A 19,257-nucleotide genomic window follows, 5' to 3' on the forward strand; every position below is an offset into this window, starting at 1 on the left:
GCTCCCGAGTGTGAGGAGGCCAGCCCAGGCTGTCCCAGTGCTCCTGTGTCTGGGGCAGCTGAGGGTCAATGGGGCTGGGGCTGTTTCCACAGCAGCGCTCAAGGAGGGCACAGGAGCAGCTGCTCCAGGCACGGGGACCTGGAATTTGGGTCAAAATCCTGTTTAGGGTCTCAGGTGACGTCCAAGCCAGGATGGGAAACCTTTATCTGTGTGAGTGGCCGGGGGCACCTCCTGGTACCTCTGGCTGTGCCAGCTGTGCCATGGGCACTGAGGCTCCCACAGGGCCCACGTCGCCCAAAGCCCCGTCCCTTCTGAGCCCAGGCTTGCGGAGCAAAGCCAGGGATGGGAATTCTCCTGTGGCTGAAATCAAACACTCAAGTTCCTTCGGCCCCTTCCTTTGACATCCCCACATCAGGAGCCCCGGGCTGTGCCGGCGCCCCCCGCCCAGCCCTCCCGCCCCACAGATCCACAGCAGCCTGAGGAGGAACATCTAGAAGCTTTATTTCAACCCTTTACAATAGTAAGAATCACAACATCAAGTCAGGAAATGTTGCTAAGGAGACGACGCTCGTACAGCCCCCGGGGTGGGGAGACACAAAGGCAGAAGCAACCGCTGGGCTCCCCCCTGAGCTGCTGCCTCACACCGAGCACTGATCTCCCCTCACAGCCCCCGCCTCCCCACCACGGTGCAGGGACCGCGGAGTCCCCCCTCCTCGGGCACGCCCTGCAGAATAATCCAATAATCCTATGACACAAAATAATAATAACACGTCACATTTAGAGAACACGTTCACGCGCTGCTCGCGCCTCACAACAGCCCGGTGAGGTAAAATTGAATCCCCCCCACCTTTGCAGATGGGGAAACTGAGGCAGAGAGGTTGAGTGGCTTCCCGAGGGAGCCGAGGGCCGGGATCGCCCTCCGGGGCGCTGCCCCGAGCCCTCGTGCCCGGCCGCACGCCCCAGCCCGCGGTCACTGCGCTCGCTCCTTGGTGCTCTGCGTGAGGGAGAGCGGGGGCTGCGGGCGGCCGGGCGGGGACGGCGAGGGGCGCTGCGGCCTCGTGTGTGATCTCGGCCGGCGGGACCCGTGCGAGGAGGGCGGAAGGTGAGCGCTGCCAGGCTGGGGCTCAGGCGGGGAGGGAGGAGGGAGAGCCGGAGCCCCTCAGAGCCCTTTCCATGCTGCTGCTGCTGCTGCTGCCGCCCGGAGCCTCCTCTGCCCCACCTGCCAGCTCCGCGGGCCACGAGGCCTTGGGGACATTTCCCCTCAGCCTGGAGGTCACTCGGCCTTGAGGGACATTTCCCCTCAGCCTGGAGGTGCTGAGCCCCAGCCACAGCCGCTCGGCCTCGGGGGGACATTGCCCCTCAGCCTGGAGGTCACTCGGCCTTGGGGGATATTTCCCCTCAGCCTGGAGGCAACTCAGCCTTGAGGGACATTTCCCCTCAGCCTGGAGGCCGCTCAGCCCCTTGGGGGACATTTCCCCTCAGCCTGGAGGTCACTCGGCCTTGAGGGACATTTCCCCTCAGCCTGGAGGCCGCTCAGCCCCTTGGGGGACATTTCCCCTCGGCCTGGAGGCCGCTCGGCCTCGGGGACATTTCTCCATGCCTTGAGGCTGCTGAGCCCCAGCGCGGCCGCTCGGCCTCAGCGAGGCCGCGGCCCCGCGGGGACTCGGCCCTGCCCTCAGGGGAGCCCCGTCACCCCAAGGACGCCACCGACACCAAGCTCCAAGAAAAGTAGGAATTCTGCCTAGACACGAACACGTGAGGCCCGGGGCCCCTCTCACACACCACACTACGCGGGGACAGCGCGAGGGGCAGCGTAGAAAACTACATTCAGTTTGCGGCCGGGAGCCGAGCGGGAGCCACGCTGGGGCGGCCGCGGCCTCGAGCCCACCAACTCGGTTACTCGAATGTTGCTGTTTAACAGTACAAAAAGCCCAAAGAACTGTGGATGCCACTGATATGCCGAGAGGCGCCGGGCTCCGGCGGCTGCCGGCCGGGGAAGGCTCCGGCCGCCCGGAGGAAGCGCGGCCCCGCCGGGGTGGAGCTCGCACCCGGCCCCGCCGCTTCCCCCAGCCCTGCGGCAGCTCAGCCCCTCCAGAGCGCCGCTCCTCACCCTGAGCTCTGCAAAGGCCTTTGCCGAGCATCCTGCCCGGAGCCAGCCACCGACCTGGCCCCGCTCAGCCCCTGCCCAGCCCACAGTGCCCCCAGTGCGGCCAAAGCCAGGACCCCCGGCGCCAGCTCGGGACAGGAACGTGTACATTCAACTTGCATCTCATTCAGAGCTCAGCTCCTGTTTCCCCCGGGATTCGCTGCCTCCAGCCCTCGATGGAGCCACCGGCGCCCGCAGCCCCTTCCCCAGCAGCATTAAGGTCTCAGCACTACCCAGCTCATCCCACCTCTCCAGACAGGAAACTAAAGTCATTCCCACCACACACGGCTCCTTCCCAGCCTAGCAATATGTACAGCCGCTTCCTCAAAGTTAAAAAAGAAATCCGTATTAAAACTGAAGCTGTCCTAGAAACACCACGGCAAACTAGTGTATCTGGATTTAGTTCATCAGCTAAACACAGGCACAACAAGTGTTAGAGAAGTGGCACAGAAGCACGGGCCGGGGGTGAGCTGGGCCGGGGTTTGGGCAGGGACAGCCTGGGCACCGCACGCAGCCACCGCGCCCGGCCAGGGCCGCCCGGCGCTCGGGGAATCATCGGGAATCGGAGAAAAGCAGTGCAGGGAGGTGACTCACTGTCCCTTTGCAGCGGGGCAGGGCTGTTTGCTTTTTGCAATCTCAGAAGATAAAGTGCAATGTTGCCATTTGCTTTCCTCCTGCAGTCCCTGAACCGGGACCGGCTGCTTCCCTTTGCCCGGGGCCTCACCTGGGCACCCTGGGAATACCATCCTGGGGCACCCTGGGAATGTCATCCTGGGGTATCCCAGGGAATCTCATCCTGGGGCATCCCAGGCCACCATCCCTGGGGTGCCCCAGGAAGAGCAGCAAGAGGAACAAGACATCTCAGCCTGCACCTCCTCTTTGGTTGCCCCCGCACATCTCCGGCTGCCGCCAGCTCACAAACGCTGCTCCCAGCGCCCCTCCCGGCCGGTGAGCCTGGAGCTCGGCTCCGGCCCTGCCGAGGCCACCCCGGCTGCTTATAGGCTGGGAACAGAGGCTCCAGGCTCACCGTCCTGCCGAGGGGCTCACCCTGCTCCTCTCCTCTCCTAATTCTCCCTCAATTCAAGTGTTGGAAAAAAAATAATCGACCAAAGCAAAGGCAAGGCTGCCAAGCTGAAGCTGGTGTGTAGAATTTAGCAGTAAAGAAAGAAGGAAGCGTCACGGGAGGGCAGTGATATATACCGGCACACGGGGATCGAGCAGGGCTCCGGGGAGCGGGGCCGCCTCCAGCTCCTCCTCCGGGAACGCCGGGGACACAGGGACACACAGGGAGGGCACGGAGCGACGGCACGGCCGCCTGCCCCGCCGGGGTCACAGGGATGCGGAGGGGAGTGGGGAGGTGGGGAGGAGGAGGAGGAGGAAAAGGAGGAGGAGAAGGAGGAGGAAGACGAAGGGAAGCACTGGGAGGTCTCTGGGTATATATAACCGCCCCTTTCAGGTGCAAATCTGCATCGTTTAAATTTGTATTCAGATGAAAAAGCACTTATGAAACTACCAGACGACTTTGATGCAAACTAGTACATTTTAATGCCATTTTATTAGAAACCATGCAAACTTTAATATAAAAAATACAAGTGCAATAAGAATCTTTGTGTGTAAATACAGATTCCGGGTTATCGTGTCGTTGTTGGCTTCCCAAAGAAATACTCCCACAAGCACGAGAAGCTGCAGGCTTCCCTCTGTCCCCTCCTGGAGCAGCCCCCCTTAGCACACACCTGGTTCAGTTCTCTTTGATCCCAGTGTTTTGTTATTCTGCTTGCCTTTTTTTTTTTTTGTTTCTTTAAATTAGTTCGACCACCCAAGAACACTTTTCTTTTGTTTTAATTTATTTACATTTCGTTTCTTTAGTGTCATTTGAAACGAGGAGCTCCAAGAGTGGTTAGATCTCCTTCCTAGTCAGAGCTGCACCTGCCTGGCACCGACCCTGCCCTGCTGCCCCCGGGATGAGCTCCCTGCTCCTGCTGCCCGCACGGCGCTGCTCATCCCGGCTCGCTCGGGTCCCCAAAACCGCACACCCCGCACACCCCGCACTGCCCACACCCCCACGGACCTGACCTGCTGCAGCCTCGCAACCCCCGGCCCGCGCCCTCCCGCCACGGCCGCCTCCTGCTCCCTCCGGCCTCGGCCCGGGACAACGGGACAAATCCCAGGGCTCGGCCGTGCCGCTAATGAATAAACCATGAACCACCTCGGCAGAAGGCACCCGCGGAGGGCTCGCGAGCCTCAATTAACACATCTCGAGCATCAATTACACATCTCGAGGTCAACACAGGCTCCACCTGAGCTCTCACAGCAAGTTCGCCCTTTACACATTCCTGTGCCTTTCTTTCCGGACATGGCTTAATCCCATGAACTCGCTCCATCGTTTTAAAATATTAAAAAGAAAAAACCCCAAACAACAACAAAGAAGTTACAACGGCTGGATATGTCAGTAAGAAGCCAGCACGGCAGCAGCGGTTAAATGTCCCTACTCTCCTACGGGTCGGAAAAGAAGGAAAGAGAAAAGGAAACTTAGCACGGGTTCGAACACGATAAATCATCAACACTTCGTCACAAAGAATAAAAGGTTCAAGTCAACAGTTAAAACAGCCTAACGAGTGTGGAGGGGATTTATCAGCATCCCACGGGCGGCAGAAACTGAAGCGGCGAGGAGGGAAGGGGTTAAAAAAAGAGACAGAAAGAAAGATCACAGCTTATCCCTGTTAACTCGGCCTGGCCCCCGCAGCCAGGGCTCTGCTCTGCCCTGCCCTGGCACGGCCGGGGCCGCTCGGGCCACCCCGAGGCGCAGCAACCCCCGGGAGTCCCGGGCCAGCGGGAGGGCAGGACAGGGAGAGAAGGAGGGAGGGGAGCCCTGCCCGGCCGCCGAGGGACCCCAGCCCGGGCGGGCCCGGGGAGCATCGGCCCCTTCCCACCCAAAGGCAGAGCCGGGTTAAGAGGGCCAAGCTGGGGTCCCCGGGGCGCGGAGCGGGGCCGGGGGTCACAAGCCTTGCTGGGAGGGCGCGGCCGGCGGCGGTGACGGGAGGCGACGGAGCCCAGGCTGTCGCTGGCGGAGGTGCTACGCCGGGGGCAGGTGCTGCTGGAAAGGGTGGGGGGTTTGGAGACGACGATTTCCGCTCCGTGGTCTGTTCGAGCCTTGGCCTTCGCACGGAACGTCAGCTTGTGAGACTCAATCTGCAGCGACACAAGGGCAGGGGACAAGGGGACACGGGGAGAGGAGGAGACAAGGGACAGGAGGGGAATGGAAGACGATACCATAATGTCATCATTAGATGCCTGGAAGATAAAAGGCAATTTTCCGAATTAAAAGCAAGGCACGACAACCCCGCAGACGTCGCTGGCAGCGGTCGGGGGCTGCGGTGGCAGCGACGCCGCCGCGCCCGGGGCTGCCGGGCTCCCTCCCCCCGGCCCCGGGCGGGGCCCCGGCACTTACTTGTTTCTTGGATGTGAGTGTCGAGGCTCTGCATTTCCCTTTGGTCGGCGGTGCCGAGCGCGGCCAGGGCCGGCCCCACGCCGTTCTCCCGCAGCGCGGGGGCCGCGGGCAGCGCGCCCGGCTCCGGCCCCGTTCCGTTGGCCGCCGGGAGCTGCGCCGGCTCCGCGCCGCCCTCCTGCAATGACAACGCGGCCACGGGTCAGCACCACGGCGAGGGCAGGGTGCAGGGACGGGAGGGGACGGCAGCGGCAATCTCGGCTCCTGGGAAAGCAAATCCTGCCCGGCCCTGCGGGGTCTGACGGACCCCGGGCCCTGGAGCTCCTCCGGGTGCCCTCGGGTCCCGGAGCTGAGCTGCCACACTCACAGCTGGCACAGGGAATGCCAGGGACAAACCCCCGTGTTCTGGGGCCGAGGGCTGGCTGTGGGGCCACTGCTGTGACACTGGATCGTGACCTGGGGACACCCACAGCAGCTGTGGCTGCCCCTGGATCCCTGGCAGTGCCCAGGCCAGGCTGGACAGGGCTTGGGGCACCCTGGGACAGTGGCAGGTGTCCCTGCCATGGCAGGGGGGGCACTGGATGATCCTCAGGGTCCCTTCCAGCCCAAACCACTCCAGCATTCCGTGTTCCCAGCTCCCAGCTCCAAACCAGCAGGGCCAGGCTCACACAAGGAGCCCCTTTCCCCTCCACACAGAGCCATGGGCCAGGGCTGAGAGCTCAGGGAGAATCCAGAATCCCCTCCTGCTCTGGTCCCACAGCAGAGCTGCTCATCCCACTGGGCTCAGCAGCTGTCCCTGGGCCTGGAGCAGAGCTGAGCCCTCCTGCCCTTGGAGGGGACTCTGCTGCCCTGGGCATCCCAGGGGTGACAGAAACCCTTGGCAAGGCCCTGGGACAGCAGCAGCACTGCCAGCACTGCCAGCACCGACACCCAGGGAGGGGAAACAGCCCACAGTCACAGTCAGACTGAATCTGAGCAGGTGAGAATCTGGAACTTGGGTGGAAGCACCACTCAACTCCCCAGCACACAGCGGTGTACACACCAGGAGCTCCAATTCACTGGAATTCTGTTACAGAAAGTTCCAGGTCCCTGCCAAGGCACAGCAGCTTCTCCAGCTCCTTCCAGCCTTCCCTGAGCCACGATTTGCCAGGATGGAGTTTCCAGACAGGGCTGGAGCCGGGAGAACCCGAGCAGTGGCCATGCCCTCTGCCCTTGCTTTGCCAGGAATGCCTGAGCTCCATCCCCCTGGGAATCCTGCTGCCCCAGCACTGGCACTGCTGCTTTCAGTGCCCCCAGAATTCAACACAGCAGCTCGGCCCAGCTCTGAGCCCTTCCTGCACACACAGAGCCTCACACAAGCCAGGGCTGGGGCACCCAGGGGATGCCAGTGCCTGGAGGGGTTTGTCCTGGGTCTGCCTGCCCTGCTGGCACTCTGAGGCTGCCCCCGAGGGGTTTTCTCTGCTTCCACAACTTATTTAGAAACAGCAAAACAGCATCCTCTCAGACCTGTTTGGAGAGGGACTTCTCCCGAGGGCCTGGGGTGACAGGACATGGGGGATGGCCTTAGGCTGAAGGAGAGCAGGGATGGATGGGGTATTGGGCAGGAATTGTTCCCTGGCAGGGTGGGCAGGCCCTGGCACAGGTGCCCAGGTCCAGCTGGATCCCTGGCAGTGCCCAAGGCCAGGCTGACACTGGGGCTTGCAGCAGCCTGGGGCAGTGGGAGGTGACCCTCCCATGGCAGGGGTGTCACAAGTCCCTTCCAGCAACTCCCTGAGCACAATTCCTGCTCCCTGGGGTTGTGCCAGGCCCACACATCCCTCGGGGAGGGAACGTCCCCTCCCTGGGCACAGATGTCCCATTGCTGCAGCCAGACCTGGAACATGCAGAGCCGAGGCTGGGGACAGTTTGTGCTCCTGTGGGAGAAGGGATGAATCAGCCCAAGAGCTGTGCTCTGTTCTCATCCCCACACCAACAAAACAGGGCTGAAGGATGGGCTGGACAGATCGCTTCCAGCTCAGGGCATTCTATGGCTCTGTAAATGCTCCCAAGACTGCCAGGTGCTCTCTCCAGCACAGAGCATGTGGATCTCAGGTGCTTTCACTGGGGGTGAAACTGCCAGCCCCTCTGCTGGGCATGGCCCTGCCAGCCCCTCTACTGGGCATGGCCCTGCCAGCCCCTCTGCTGGGCATGGCCCTGCCAGCCCCTCTACTGGGCATGGCCCTGCCAGCCCCTCTGCTGGGCATGGCCCTGCCAGCCCCTCTGCTGGGCATGGCCCTGCCAGCCCCTCTGCTGGGCATTGCCCCTGGCAGCCCCTCTGCTGGGCCCCCAGCCAGCAGAGATCCCTGCTCTCAGGTTCCAAGAGGAAGAAGGATGGAGATGGGCAGTGCCAGCCCTTGGGAATGCCCAGCAGGGTCAGGCACCCCGAGCTGGGTCCAGCTCTCTCCTTTCCAGCCATCCTTGTCCTGGGCTCCATCCTCACCCAGGGGTGCACAGCACAGGCCCCAGGAGCGAGGAGGCTGCACCAGGCTGTGGAGGAGGAGCTGCACAGCAGCAGCAGAAGGACAAGAACTGGCTCAGAGCCATTCCCTGGCTGTGCCAGGTCCCTGCCCTCACCTTGACGGCCCCTCCGGCCGGTGAGTGTCCCACGTTGTCCAGAGATCCCACCTTGGCCTGGGCCTTCTCCTTGAAGTTCAGCTTCTGGTTCTCGATTTTGACGTCTCCTCCGCCTGCAGGGACAGGGAGCAGGGCTGAGTTTGGGGAAGGTCCCACCCAGTCCCACCCAGGAGCCCCTGGGGACCCCTCGGAGGAGGGACAGGACAAGTTCCACAGTCCCTGCCTCAGGAAAACTTCTGGAAGACCAAAGCTGGTGATTTCCAGCCGTGCCAGCAAACAGGGCCCTGGGGAATGCTGCACATCCAGACAAACAGGATAGAGAGAACTCCCTGGATCTGCTCCTGAGGCTGCCTCCTCCAGCAGAGGTGTGAAATGTCACCCCCACCGTCCCTCACTGCTGCCATTCCAAGGCTGTGTCCCATCCCTGTCCCTGCCCTCCAGCTCAGCCACCTGTGCTCTCAGCAGTGCCAGGGCACCTCCTGCTCCTCTGTGTCCCTGCCCTCCTCCCTTGCTGCTCCAGCCCTGGCATCCCTGGGCAGCCCTGCCTGCCTGGGCAGCTCCCCTGGCACACCCCACCTGCAGGAACACTGCAGGGAATGTGGAGGTCACAAACAGAGCTGAGAATTTAGCAAGGTTTTTCCAGAATGGAATAGATTGCAGAATTAGATATAGATAGATTCCTATAGATAGATATAGATATAGATATAGATACAGACAGATTAAGATAGAATAGATAAATTAGATAAAGATAGATTCCCATTAACCACAGAATCCAGAATGGGCTGGGTTGGAAGGGACCTTAAGGATCCTCCAGTGCCACCCCTGCCATGGCAGGGACACCTCCCACTGTCCCAGGCTGCTCCCAGCCCCGTCCAGCCTGGCCTCGGGATCCAGGGATCTGCCAGGGATCCAGGGGCAGCCCCAGCTGCTCTGGGCACCTGTGCCAGGGCCTGCCCACCCTGCCAGGGAACAATTCCTAATTCCCAGTATCCCATCCAGCCCTGCCCTCTGGCAGTGGGAGCCATTTCTCCTTGTCCTGGCACTCCAGGCCTTTGGAAATCATCTCTCCCCATCCTTCTTGGCTCCCTTCAGGTCCTGGAAGGCCACAGTGAGGTCACCCCAAAACGTTCCCTTCTCAGGCTGAGCACTCCCAGCTCTCTCAGCCTTTCCTCCCAGGGGAATGCTCCATCCCTCTGACCACAGTGCTGCCTCCTTTACTGACAAAATCAGTGCACAATCCCACAGATTGGAATCCTGGATCCTGAGGATGATTCCACCCCTCCTGCAAGGACAGGGCCACCTTTCCCTGGCTGCAGTGCCCATCCAGCAGCTTCTCCAAAGCCCAGCTCAAGTCTTGCTGAGCACAGCTCTGCCTCCCAGCGACATCATTAAAGCCTCAGCTCTGCCCTGGAAGCCTGGCACGCCCAACCATGGTGCAAAGCAAGTGCTTTGGTGCCACAGCTGAAGCCCTGGCAGGGTGGCAGTGCTCCCATCAGGCCTGGACAAGGCACTGATTGTCACCCTCAGCTCGTTACTGGATTGTCACTGCCCAGCACTGAGCTGGCAGAGGTCGTGCCTGTGGCACCACGTTCCCAGGGCCGGGAGCCCCTGGAGCCAGGGCTCCTGCCAGGGAGTGCCCTGCTCTGACCTGGCAGCCTGGGCAGCCTGCAGGGCACTCCCAGGAGGACAAAGAGCAGCCTGAGGGGCTCCTTCCCATCCTGAGGGGCTCCTTCCCGCCCTGAGGGGCTCCTTCCCACCCTGAGGGGCTCCTTCCCATCCTGAGGGGCTCCTTCCCATCCTGAGGGGCTCCTTCCCAGCCTGATGGGCTCCCACCCACCCTGAGGGGCTCCCACCCAGCCTGAGGGGCTCCTTCCCATCCTGAGGGGCTCCCACCCACCCTGAGGGGCTCCCACCCAGCCTGAGGGGCTCCTTCCCATCCTGAGGGGCTCCTTCCCATCCTGAGGGGCTCCCACCCACCCTGAGGGGCTCCCACCCATCCTGAGGGGCTCCTTCCCAGCCTGAGGGGCTCCTTCCCATCCTGAGGGGATCCTTCCCATCCTGAGGGGCTCCTTCCCATCTTGAGGGACTCCCTCCCAGCCTGAGGGGCTCCTTCCCTCCTGAGGGGCTCCCTCCCACCCTGAGGGGCTCCTTACCTCCCTGGGCACTGAACCCTGGCCCTCGTGCCAGCAGCAGCGCTCCCGGCTGGAGAATGTGCCCAGGGACCAGGGGCAGCCAAGGGCACTGAGCTGACCATCAGCTCCAGGACACTGAACTCACCATCAGCTCCAGGACACTGAGCTGACCATCAGCTCCAGGACACAACTGACCATCAGCTCCAGGACACTGAGCTGACCATCAGCCCAAGGACACAAGTGACCATCAGCCCAAGGGCACTGAGCTGACCATCAGCTCCAGGACACTGAGCTGACCATCAGCCCAAGGACACTGAACTGACCATCAGCTCCAGGACACTGAACTGACCATCAGCCCAAGGACACTGAGCTGACCATCAGCTCCAGGACACTGAACTGACCATCAGCTCCAGGACACTGAACTGACCATCAGCCCAAGGACACTGAGCTGACCATCAGCTCCAGGATACTGAACTGACCATCAGCCCAAGGATACTGAACTGACCATCAGCCCAAGGACACAACTGACCATCAGCTCCAGGACACTGAACTCACCATCAGCCCAAGGACACTGAGCTGACCATCAGCCCAAGGACACAACTGACCATCAGCTCCAGGACACTGAGCTGACCATCAGCCCAAGGACACTGAACTGACCATCAGCCCAAGGACACAACTGACCATCAGCTTGGACAATGAGCTGACCATCAGCCCAAGGGCACTGAGCTGACCATCAGCCCAAGGATACTGAGCTGACCATCAGCCCAAGGACACTGAGCTGACCATCAGCCCAAGGACACTGAACTGACCATCAGCTCCAGGACACTGAGCTGACCATCAGCCCAAGGGCACTGAGCTGACCATCCCTCAGACCAAGCCAGGGGCCTCCAGCCCCAGCCCCTTGGGCTGTGCCCAGCCTGGGGACACAATTGAGACTCCCAGGAATTCAGGCTGTGTTCTCAGCAGGGAGCAGGTAATTCCCACACCCATCCTAGAAAATCCACCCAGGGCCCAGAAGGGTTCCATGTGAGGCAGGAGCTGCTGTGGGCTCAAGGCTAAAAGGAGCCTGCTATGTGCTCTGAAGGACTGCAGGGAATTTCCTTCATCCTGCCATGTCCCATGACCATCCTGGGATGTTCTGAGTGCCCCAAAGCCTCTGTGAGCATGGATGGAGCTTCCTGGAATGACTGTGGAAGCATCCCGGTGTTCCTTCTCAAATGAGCAGGAAAGGCAGAAATGAGCCAAAGTTGTACATTATCTTCATAGGCAAGAGGACATCCCACATCTCCTAATCCCCCTCTCTGCTCATCAAACCACCAGGAACTGTGGAAGAAGCATTTCTAGAAATTTCCACAAGCACTGGGGACATGCCCTGAAAGCAACAAGCCCCTAAAATTATTGCAGTCCCAATCCAGGGCTGTTTAAGGGACAAAACTTACAGGCAAATGAGGAAATGGCAAAATTCCTACCTGGCTTATGCTTGATATTTGCTTTAGATCCACACTTGGAGGACACTTTGGAGAGGTCGACTTTCTTGTTCTGGATCTGCACCTGGGGAGACAAAAAGCAGCAGCTGAGCACAGAGAAAGCCCTGCAGGCCAGAGGGCACCTCAGGCTGTGCTCTGTGAGCCTGTGTCCCTGCTCTCTCCCCTCCTCCTGCAGATTGCCAGAATCCTGCCTGCAATTCCTGTGCCACTGCAGCCCTGGGGTCACCCAGAGCCAAAGTGAGGCAGAGCTGGGACAGACAGCAGGACAGAGGGACAGAACCATCACAGGGCTGGGCTCGGGCACAGCCATGGCACACAGGGACAGGACAATAAAAGCTAAATCTGCTGCCAGGGTCCCCACAGGGCTCCTGCCCAGCCTGGGACACGGGCATGGCCTGGGGCCACCTCAGGGAGCCCTGCTGCAGGCCAGGGCTGTGCCACCAGCTCTGCTCTGTTCTGCACCATCACACACAGCCTGGGGAGGAGAAGCTCCAGGGAGAGCTCAGAGCCCCTGGCAGGGCCTGAGGGGCTCCAGGAGAGCTGGAGAGGGACTGGGGACAAGGATGGAGGGACAGGACACAGGGAATGGCTCCCAGTGCCAGAGGGCAGGGATGGGTGGGAGATTGGGAACTGGGAATTCCTGGCTGGGATGGAATTCCCAGAGCAGCTGTGGCTGCCCCTGGATCCCTGGCAGTGCCCAGGCCAGGCTGGACAGGGCTTGGAGCAGCCTGGGACAGCGGGAGGTGTCCCTGCCATGGCAGGGGTGGCACTGGGTGGGATTTAAGGTCCCTCCACTCCAAGCAGCCTGGGATTCTCAGAGGGATCTGGTGCCCAGATGGAATGCCCTGCTCCAGCAATCCACCCCTCTCCAGGACAAGGCCAGGGCTGAGAGCAGCCACCAGCTGGGAGCTGCAGGCTCAGAACTCCTGCTCCAGGTCAGGTCACAGAGCAAAGCCAAGGATTTCCTTTCCAATATGAGCAGAATTCCCTGACCACCAGCTGCTCTGGGAGTTTACTGGAGCTCTCAGGAGGATCTGCCAGAACTCCTCCAAGGGAATCAGGGATCCTGCTGCTCTGTGCCCAGGGAGGAGCCCCAGGATGCTGCAGGGGGAGCAGGACAGCCCAGCCCAGCTCCTGCCAGGTCCCACATCCCCAGCTCAGGGACACCCTCCAAAGGTCACTCACACACCCTGATTTGCTTTTCTCATGAGTAAAGCTACTACAGCTTTAATCATCAGTGCTTGCTTGCTCAGAACTGAGCTGAGCTGAAATTTATTTCACAGAATGCCCCTGGAAATCTGCTGTTTGTTACCAGCTGTGGTTCCTGACCTGAGACACAAACTGTCCCACCCTCAGGGAAGGGTCTGTGGGTAGCACTTCAGCAGGAGCTGGGTTTGCACCTTGGGATTGCACTCAGAGAGCCAAGCACAGACTCTGCTGCCAGAAACAAACTTTGGGGCTTTGGCTCAGGTGGGGAGTGAGCTCCAGCTCTTGTTAGCTTGTGTGTCCCTGACCACATCCCAGAGCAGCCAAGCAGGACAAGCCAAAGGCCAGGGGAGCACAGGGACACTCCAAACTCCCTTCCCAAACCTCCTTCACCCACAGACACTGCCTGCACTTTGTGAAATCCACTCTGTTCTGCTGTCTTGGAACAGAAAACTTGCTCAGAGGTTGGACTCCATGGTCTTGGGGATCTTTTCCAACCTCAGCGGTTCTGAGAGAGGGAAATACTAAAAAAAAAAAACCATCCAATGTTTTCCCCAGGAACTGAACTGTGTTTGTGTTTCTGGTGAGCAGCAACTGCAGCTGCTGCTCTTGGGCACAGCTCCTGGGGAATGTGGGCATGGACAGGAATGATCTCCATGGGCAGAGGGCAGGGTGGGCAGCCTGGGGCCACTGGGGTGGGGTGGGACAGCAGTGTCCACCCCTGGAGTGTCCCTGCCAGGCTGGACAGGGAAGGTGTCCCTGCCATGGCAGGGGTGGCACTCAATCATCTCTGAGTCCTTCCCAACACAAACCATCCCTGGCCATCACCTCCTGAAGCTCCACCAGGAATTGTTTCTAAAGCACAGCACTTGTCCACAGGATCCTGAAAGCTCTGACTGAAGGCCCAGACCAGAACAGACCTTCCAGACAGACCCAGCTGGGAATCCAACACTGGGAATTCTATCACAAGTGATCACCACAACTACCTGAGCAAGGAAGCATCTTGGAAGAGGTCACTAACATCACAGTGCTCCAAAGGGAGGGGGAAGATATAAAAATAAAAACATCCACACTGCCTGTGCTGGAGGGCTGGCAATGCTCTCCTGGAGCTGCTCTGGGAGCATTTGGAGCCTGGGAATGAGCTTTTGGTTCAGAAAATGCAGAATAAAGAGCAAAAGTGCAGTGGTGAAAGGAGGGCGTGGGAGAGGAGGAGAGGAGAGGAAAGCAGGGACAGAGCTGTGCCCAGATCTGGGCATGGCTGGCAGTGCAGAGGGAAGGACAGGATGGTGACTCAGGAGCAGAAGGACACTTCAGTGACACAGTTCATCAGGCAAGGCAGGATCCCCACATGCCAGCCCCATTTCTGCAGCCTGGAAGAGCAGGGAAGGCACCTGTGAGGCTCCTGAAAGGCTCAGCAAAAGGTGAAGTAGCAGCACTGAGGTGGTTTATGAAATACAGCTCCTTGGAGAGCGTGGCCAGGGAAATGCCAGCAGCTGCTCCAGAGCTGGCACAGGGGGGCCAAGGGCCCTTCTGGGACAGGCTGGGGACAGCACCAGGGGAACAGGCAGCAGGAACAGAATCAGGGCCCCAACCCCTGAGGGCTCCCCATGGACACCAGGGCTCCAGGCCAGCACTCCCAGGCATCCTGTGGGAGCATTTCCATGGGAAACACTCCCAGAAACACAGTGTAAATCATGGAAACAGCAGAGAGCCACAAATCCCAAATCCCCAGAGCAGGGATGTGGGAAGGCAGCCTGGGTTCAGTGGCACAGGTGTGACTTCAGCATCTCTGGCCACCCTGGCAGCCAGCCTGGAGGGAAGCGGGTGTCAGGAACCCACATTTGGCTGCCACTTGCAAAGATCTGTGGAAAAATCAGTCATGGAGAGGTTCAGGCAGCTGGACATGGATTTCCCAGGAGGAGTGGCCCCAGCTGGCTCCACAGGCAGGTCCTGAGCAGGGTTTGTGTCACTGGGCACCTCAGCAGATGTGGTAGATGGACATCCCTGCTTGGGAACCCAGGATATTTAAACATCTCAGAACAAACTGTGTTAGGCTCAGGTCCTTCAGTGCCTTTGAAACCATCCAAAGTTTGCATTGCTGAACCAGCCCTGTGCCAAAGCAGCCCAGGTTTGTCAGAGCAGCACAGATCCTCCCCAGGGACTGAGCCCCCTGCTCGTGCTCGCCCAGCCTGCCAGGGGCTGGACAGAGAACCTGGCTCACCTGGCAGACACCTGGAGCACCCCACACCCCAAACCAAGCTGCAGACACCACCAGATTAACTTTCTATTTTAATAAGCTCAGCCCTGCTGCCAGAGATACCGGCAGCCTTTAAATTTAGAAATTAATCTCAGCTCAAAGGTTAAGTCCCAGAGTCTTTGCCTGCTCCAAAGAACCTTTTATGAAACAAGGAGTGGATGAGTGTGGCTCCAGCTGGCCCTGGGAGCCAGGGCAGAGTTACAGGCACTGCCAGGCCATGATGGATCTGCTCCAGGCAGGTCAGGGGTGAGCTCAGACCCAGGCTCAGGCACATCCCCACCCCTGTGTGGGTCACAGCCAGCCCAGGGAGCAGGACCAGCCCAGGTGCAGCTGAACACTGGAACAAACCCCACAGCTCAGCCTGGCAGCCCCAGAGCAGGGCAGGAATCCTCCAGGCTGTGCCCAGGAGCTCTGCCACGGCTCCTGCCTGCAGCACAGCACTCCTGGGGCTGGCACCCCCAGCACAGCACAGAGAAGCAGTTAGCAGACACACAGCTTGCCCAGACCCATACTTACATTCCCACCTCCAGGGACATGCTTAATATTGTCCTTGGAACCACACTTGGACTGAACATGGCTGTAGTTCGCTTTTTTGGAGACTATCTGGACCTGGAACGTCACAGAACGGAGACAACACAAGGGAAGAGGACTGGTTAGAGATGGCATTCTGCAGGGCACCCGGGCTCCTGGGCACCAGGGACCCTGAGGAGCTGGGCCCAGAGCTGGGGAAGGCACCAAGGAGAGAGTGAGAGACAGTGAAGGACAGGAGGCTGCACAGACAGTGTTAGTGCCAGGCTGGGAGTGCCCAGGGACCCTGCAGAGCCCTGGGGTGGGGTGGGCTGGGGCTGCCCAGGGCCTGGAAACCCCCTGGAGCAGGGAGCCAGCCCAGAGGGGTGGGATGGGACTGCCCAAGGCATGGAAACCCTCCTGGGGCAGGGAGAGCCAGGTGGGATGGGACTGTCCATGGCCCTGGAGGCTCCTGGGAGGTTTCCAGGGACATCTGGCCAGAGCAGGGAGAGGCAGCCCTGGGAGCCAGCACTCCCAGCACACTGTGAGCTGCTCCATGCCCACAGCTGGGCTGGCTCCAGCCCTGGACAATGTCCCTCCACAGCCCTGGGCAGTACAGCTGGCTCTGGGGAACATTCTGCTACTGAAGGTGGTCACACCTTCAGCTGAATGGCCTCAGATGAGTCTCAGGTTAATGAAATTGCTTCTCCTTCACGCTGACTCAGATGAAGGGTGTGAGAACGTAGCTGGAGGTGGTTTGGCAGTGCTGGGCATGGCTGGACTCCATGATCTCACAGGGCTTCTCCAGCCTCAGCGAGTGTGTGATTTTTAAGGCAAGAGGACAGGTTCGGGTGAGCTCTGCTCACAGCAGTAGCTGGGTTAGACACCAGTGTTTACAGAGGTTAGTTACAACACAGGTTTAGTCCGGAGCTGAGTTATTCACCACAGCACAAGCAGGCCCAGCTGGATCCTGGCTCCCACAAGGTGACAAGCTTGGAGCACAGCAGGGATCACCCAACACTCTCAGCTGGGCAGGCTCCCAGAGCTCCTCAGCCAGGCCTGAAAGGCTGGAAACAGCAACAGCAGCTCTGGGAACATACCTGTGCCATGGAGTGTGGGCTGCTTCACTGACTCCCTACAGGTACAAACCCTGCTCATTCCTGACCATTCCTGCCTGGTAATGCTGGAATTAATCTGTGGCACTCCCACCTCATGCCATCCACCTGGACTTTGGAGTAACCCATCCAGTGGTGATGGCCTAAGACTTGGAGTTACAGAGTTTTGGTACAACTGGGCTAGGAATATTGCAGGGAAGACGTGAATTCCTACACATTGTGCACTCCTAAAAGGAGCAGCTGTGAACTCAACCCCTCTGCCTCGTTACAAACTGGTTCTGTGTGTGGAGAACTGGTTTAAGGGAAGCCTTCTGACTCCAAGTTAAGCCTGTATTAACCTGGCAGTGAAACAGGAGGACTCTGCTCTGCAAACCTCTCCAGCAGCAATGTAGAGGGTCCCTCCCTGGAGGAGCTTCCCTGGGAACATCTCAGGGTGCAGGGGAGAGAAGGGGAGGTGTCTGTGCAAGGACAGTGCCACTGACAGGAGAGAGCAGGACAGCTGGAGAGGAGGGACAGTGACTCAAAATGGAAACGTTTTCTTTCATCTCCCCCAGAGAAAAGTGTGAAAGCAACTCACTTTCCCATTGGGCTGTTTGGGGACCCCCTCTTTTGCTGCCACTTTAGGAGCCACCTTAGAGCCCGCGCTGGGCTCAGAGCTGGGCGCGGCGCCGGCTGACTCTGGCCTTTTCTCTACCTTCCCCTGGATGGAGACAAAGGGATGATTTCACCAGCAAAGGCAGAACTCGGGCAGGAGCACGGGAACACGAGAGACCTGCTGCACAGAGACCCAGGAGCACTCCCTGCCTGCTCTGACTGCCAGGCCAAGGATCATCCCATGCCCGGGAGCGGTGACACCAAGGGCACAGCAGTGCCCAGCCCAGGGCACAGAGCAAGGATTCCCTTCTCAAAAAGCTCCTGGTGCCCTTCCTCAGGATCCAGGCAACCCCAGGACAATGATCCTGCCAAAAAAAATTCAACCAAATCCCTGGGGAGCCCCAGAGCAGAGCAGGAGCAGCTCCTGCTTGTGGAGGACATGGTGCAGGTCTGGAGGTGAGGACACCCAGGGCTGGTCTGGGGCTCTGCTGGACACACACCCTGAGCTCCCAGCTCAGATTCCCACCCAGCCTCACTGCACTCAGCCTTGGAGCTCAGCAGCTCCTTTAGTTTTTATCTACCAAAAGGCAGGTGCACCCTGCCTGAGAGTCCAGCTGAGCAGAAAATCAGAGGAAAATTTACAGGTTTCATAAAAACTCAGCATCTACCTGAGGATATCTATTGTTTTTGCTAGTTTAGATGCAGGGAAGTGCAGCAGGACCTGCATTTTTGGGGGGGGCTCAGCATAAATCTTGTATTTCACTAACCTACAGACCAGTGAACAAAAAACCCCAACACTACAATAATTCTCAAAAACAGCTCAGTGTGGACAGGACTACAAAAGGACAATTTGCTTAACAAGGCAATTGTTAGGATTTAATAACTCTATGAAAATATTTAGAAAATGAAGGGCAGTGCAATTAAACACAAATGCAAGTCCCCTGAGCTGACAGAACGAGGGCTGTGCTGTGCTGCTGCCCAGCCAGGAGCTGCTGCCTCTGAGGATAAATCCATGCTGCATTGATGCTGTCTGGGACACACAGCACCCAGCCAGGAGTGCCCTTGACTTTAATGTGCCTGAGAGCAGATTAAAGCTTTCCCAGCATGGAACGTGCTCCCTTGGCAGCAGATTAAAGTTCTGGGCCGGGTTATTCAGCACCACAGAGCTGCAGCAAAGAGAATGGAAAGATCTGTGTCCCACTGCGGGGGAGGCAGAGCCCTCTGGCTGCTGCTGACACACGTGGCCAGGCCAAGGCTGGCCTTACACAACAGCTAAGCAGGGCTCTGTGGTTCTGCATGGCCATTTGTTCAGCAGGGGCTGCAGGTGGATCCCACCTTTGTCCTTTCCATGGGACATGCTGATGGTGGAAGTGCCCCCTAAGGGCTTTAGGAGGCAGTGAGAGCCCCAAGTTTTTTCTCTGGTCATGGTTTTCCAGCACTGCCCTCTCCTCATGCCCACCATGGGGGGGTCCCAAAAGACTCATTCCATGTCAGCTTTGGGCCTGAGGAGCTGGGCATGGGAAAAGCGCTGTGCAATCCAGGTTTCCCTCATCCTAGTGCACTACTCCACCTTCTGTACCATTCAGCAGGCAGTTCCTCCACCCAAGGGCAAAGGGCAGGACTATGGACAGGAGTGAGGGTATTTCTGTGCCAGGCTTGGGGCAGGAGAGCAGCAGCAGTGGAGCTCTGGGTTCTGCTGTGGAGCAGGGCTGGCTCTGGGGCGGCTCCCGCGCTCTGCCCAAGCAGGACCCAGCG

At 59.4% G+C, this 19,257-nt stretch overlaps 1 protein-coding gene and 1 long non-coding RNA gene across 6 annotated transcripts in view; one reads left to right on the top strand and one right to left on the bottom strand.

The window, feature by feature from the left end:
* The first annotated feature begins 489 nt into the window (after positions 1–489).
* On the top strand, positions 490–4,013 carry LOC131097015 (uncharacterized). The gene is made up of 2 exons (XR_009116019.1): positions 490–1,272; positions 1,449–4,013. It is a non-coding gene; the product is annotated as an uncharacterized LOC131097015 (long non-coding RNA).
* MAP4 (microtubule associated protein 4) overlaps positions 3,668–19,257 on the bottom strand; it is a 153,977-nt gene continuing 138,387 nt past the window's right edge. For 4 of the 5 annotated variants that reach the window (XM_058045325.1, XM_058045341.1, XM_058045350.1 and 1 more), the window contains 6 exons: positions 17,486–17,608; positions 15,803–15,895; positions 11,806–11,887; positions 8,205–8,317; positions 5,595–5,769; positions 3,668–5,335 (listed from right to left, as the gene is read on the bottom strand). In XM_058045325.1, coding sequence (XP_057901308.1) covers positions 5,331–5,335; positions 5,595–5,769; positions 8,205–8,317; positions 11,806–11,887; positions 15,803–15,895; positions 17,486–17,608 — 591 coding nt within the window. In that variant the 3' untranslated portion in view covers positions 3,668–5,330. The remainder of the gene's footprint in view (positions 5,336–5,594; positions 5,770–8,204; positions 8,318–11,805; positions 11,888–15,802; positions 15,896–17,485; positions 17,609–19,257) is intronic. The other variant, XM_058045333.1, reaches the window with a different exon arrangement.

The sequence above is a fragment of the Melospiza georgiana genome, chromosome 1, assembly GCF_028018845.1.
Source record: "Melospiza georgiana isolate bMelGeo1 chromosome 1, bMelGeo1.pri, whole genome shotgun sequence".
Classification (NCBI taxonomy): Eukaryota; Metazoa; Chordata; class Aves; order Passeriformes; family Passerellidae; genus Melospiza; species Melospiza georgiana.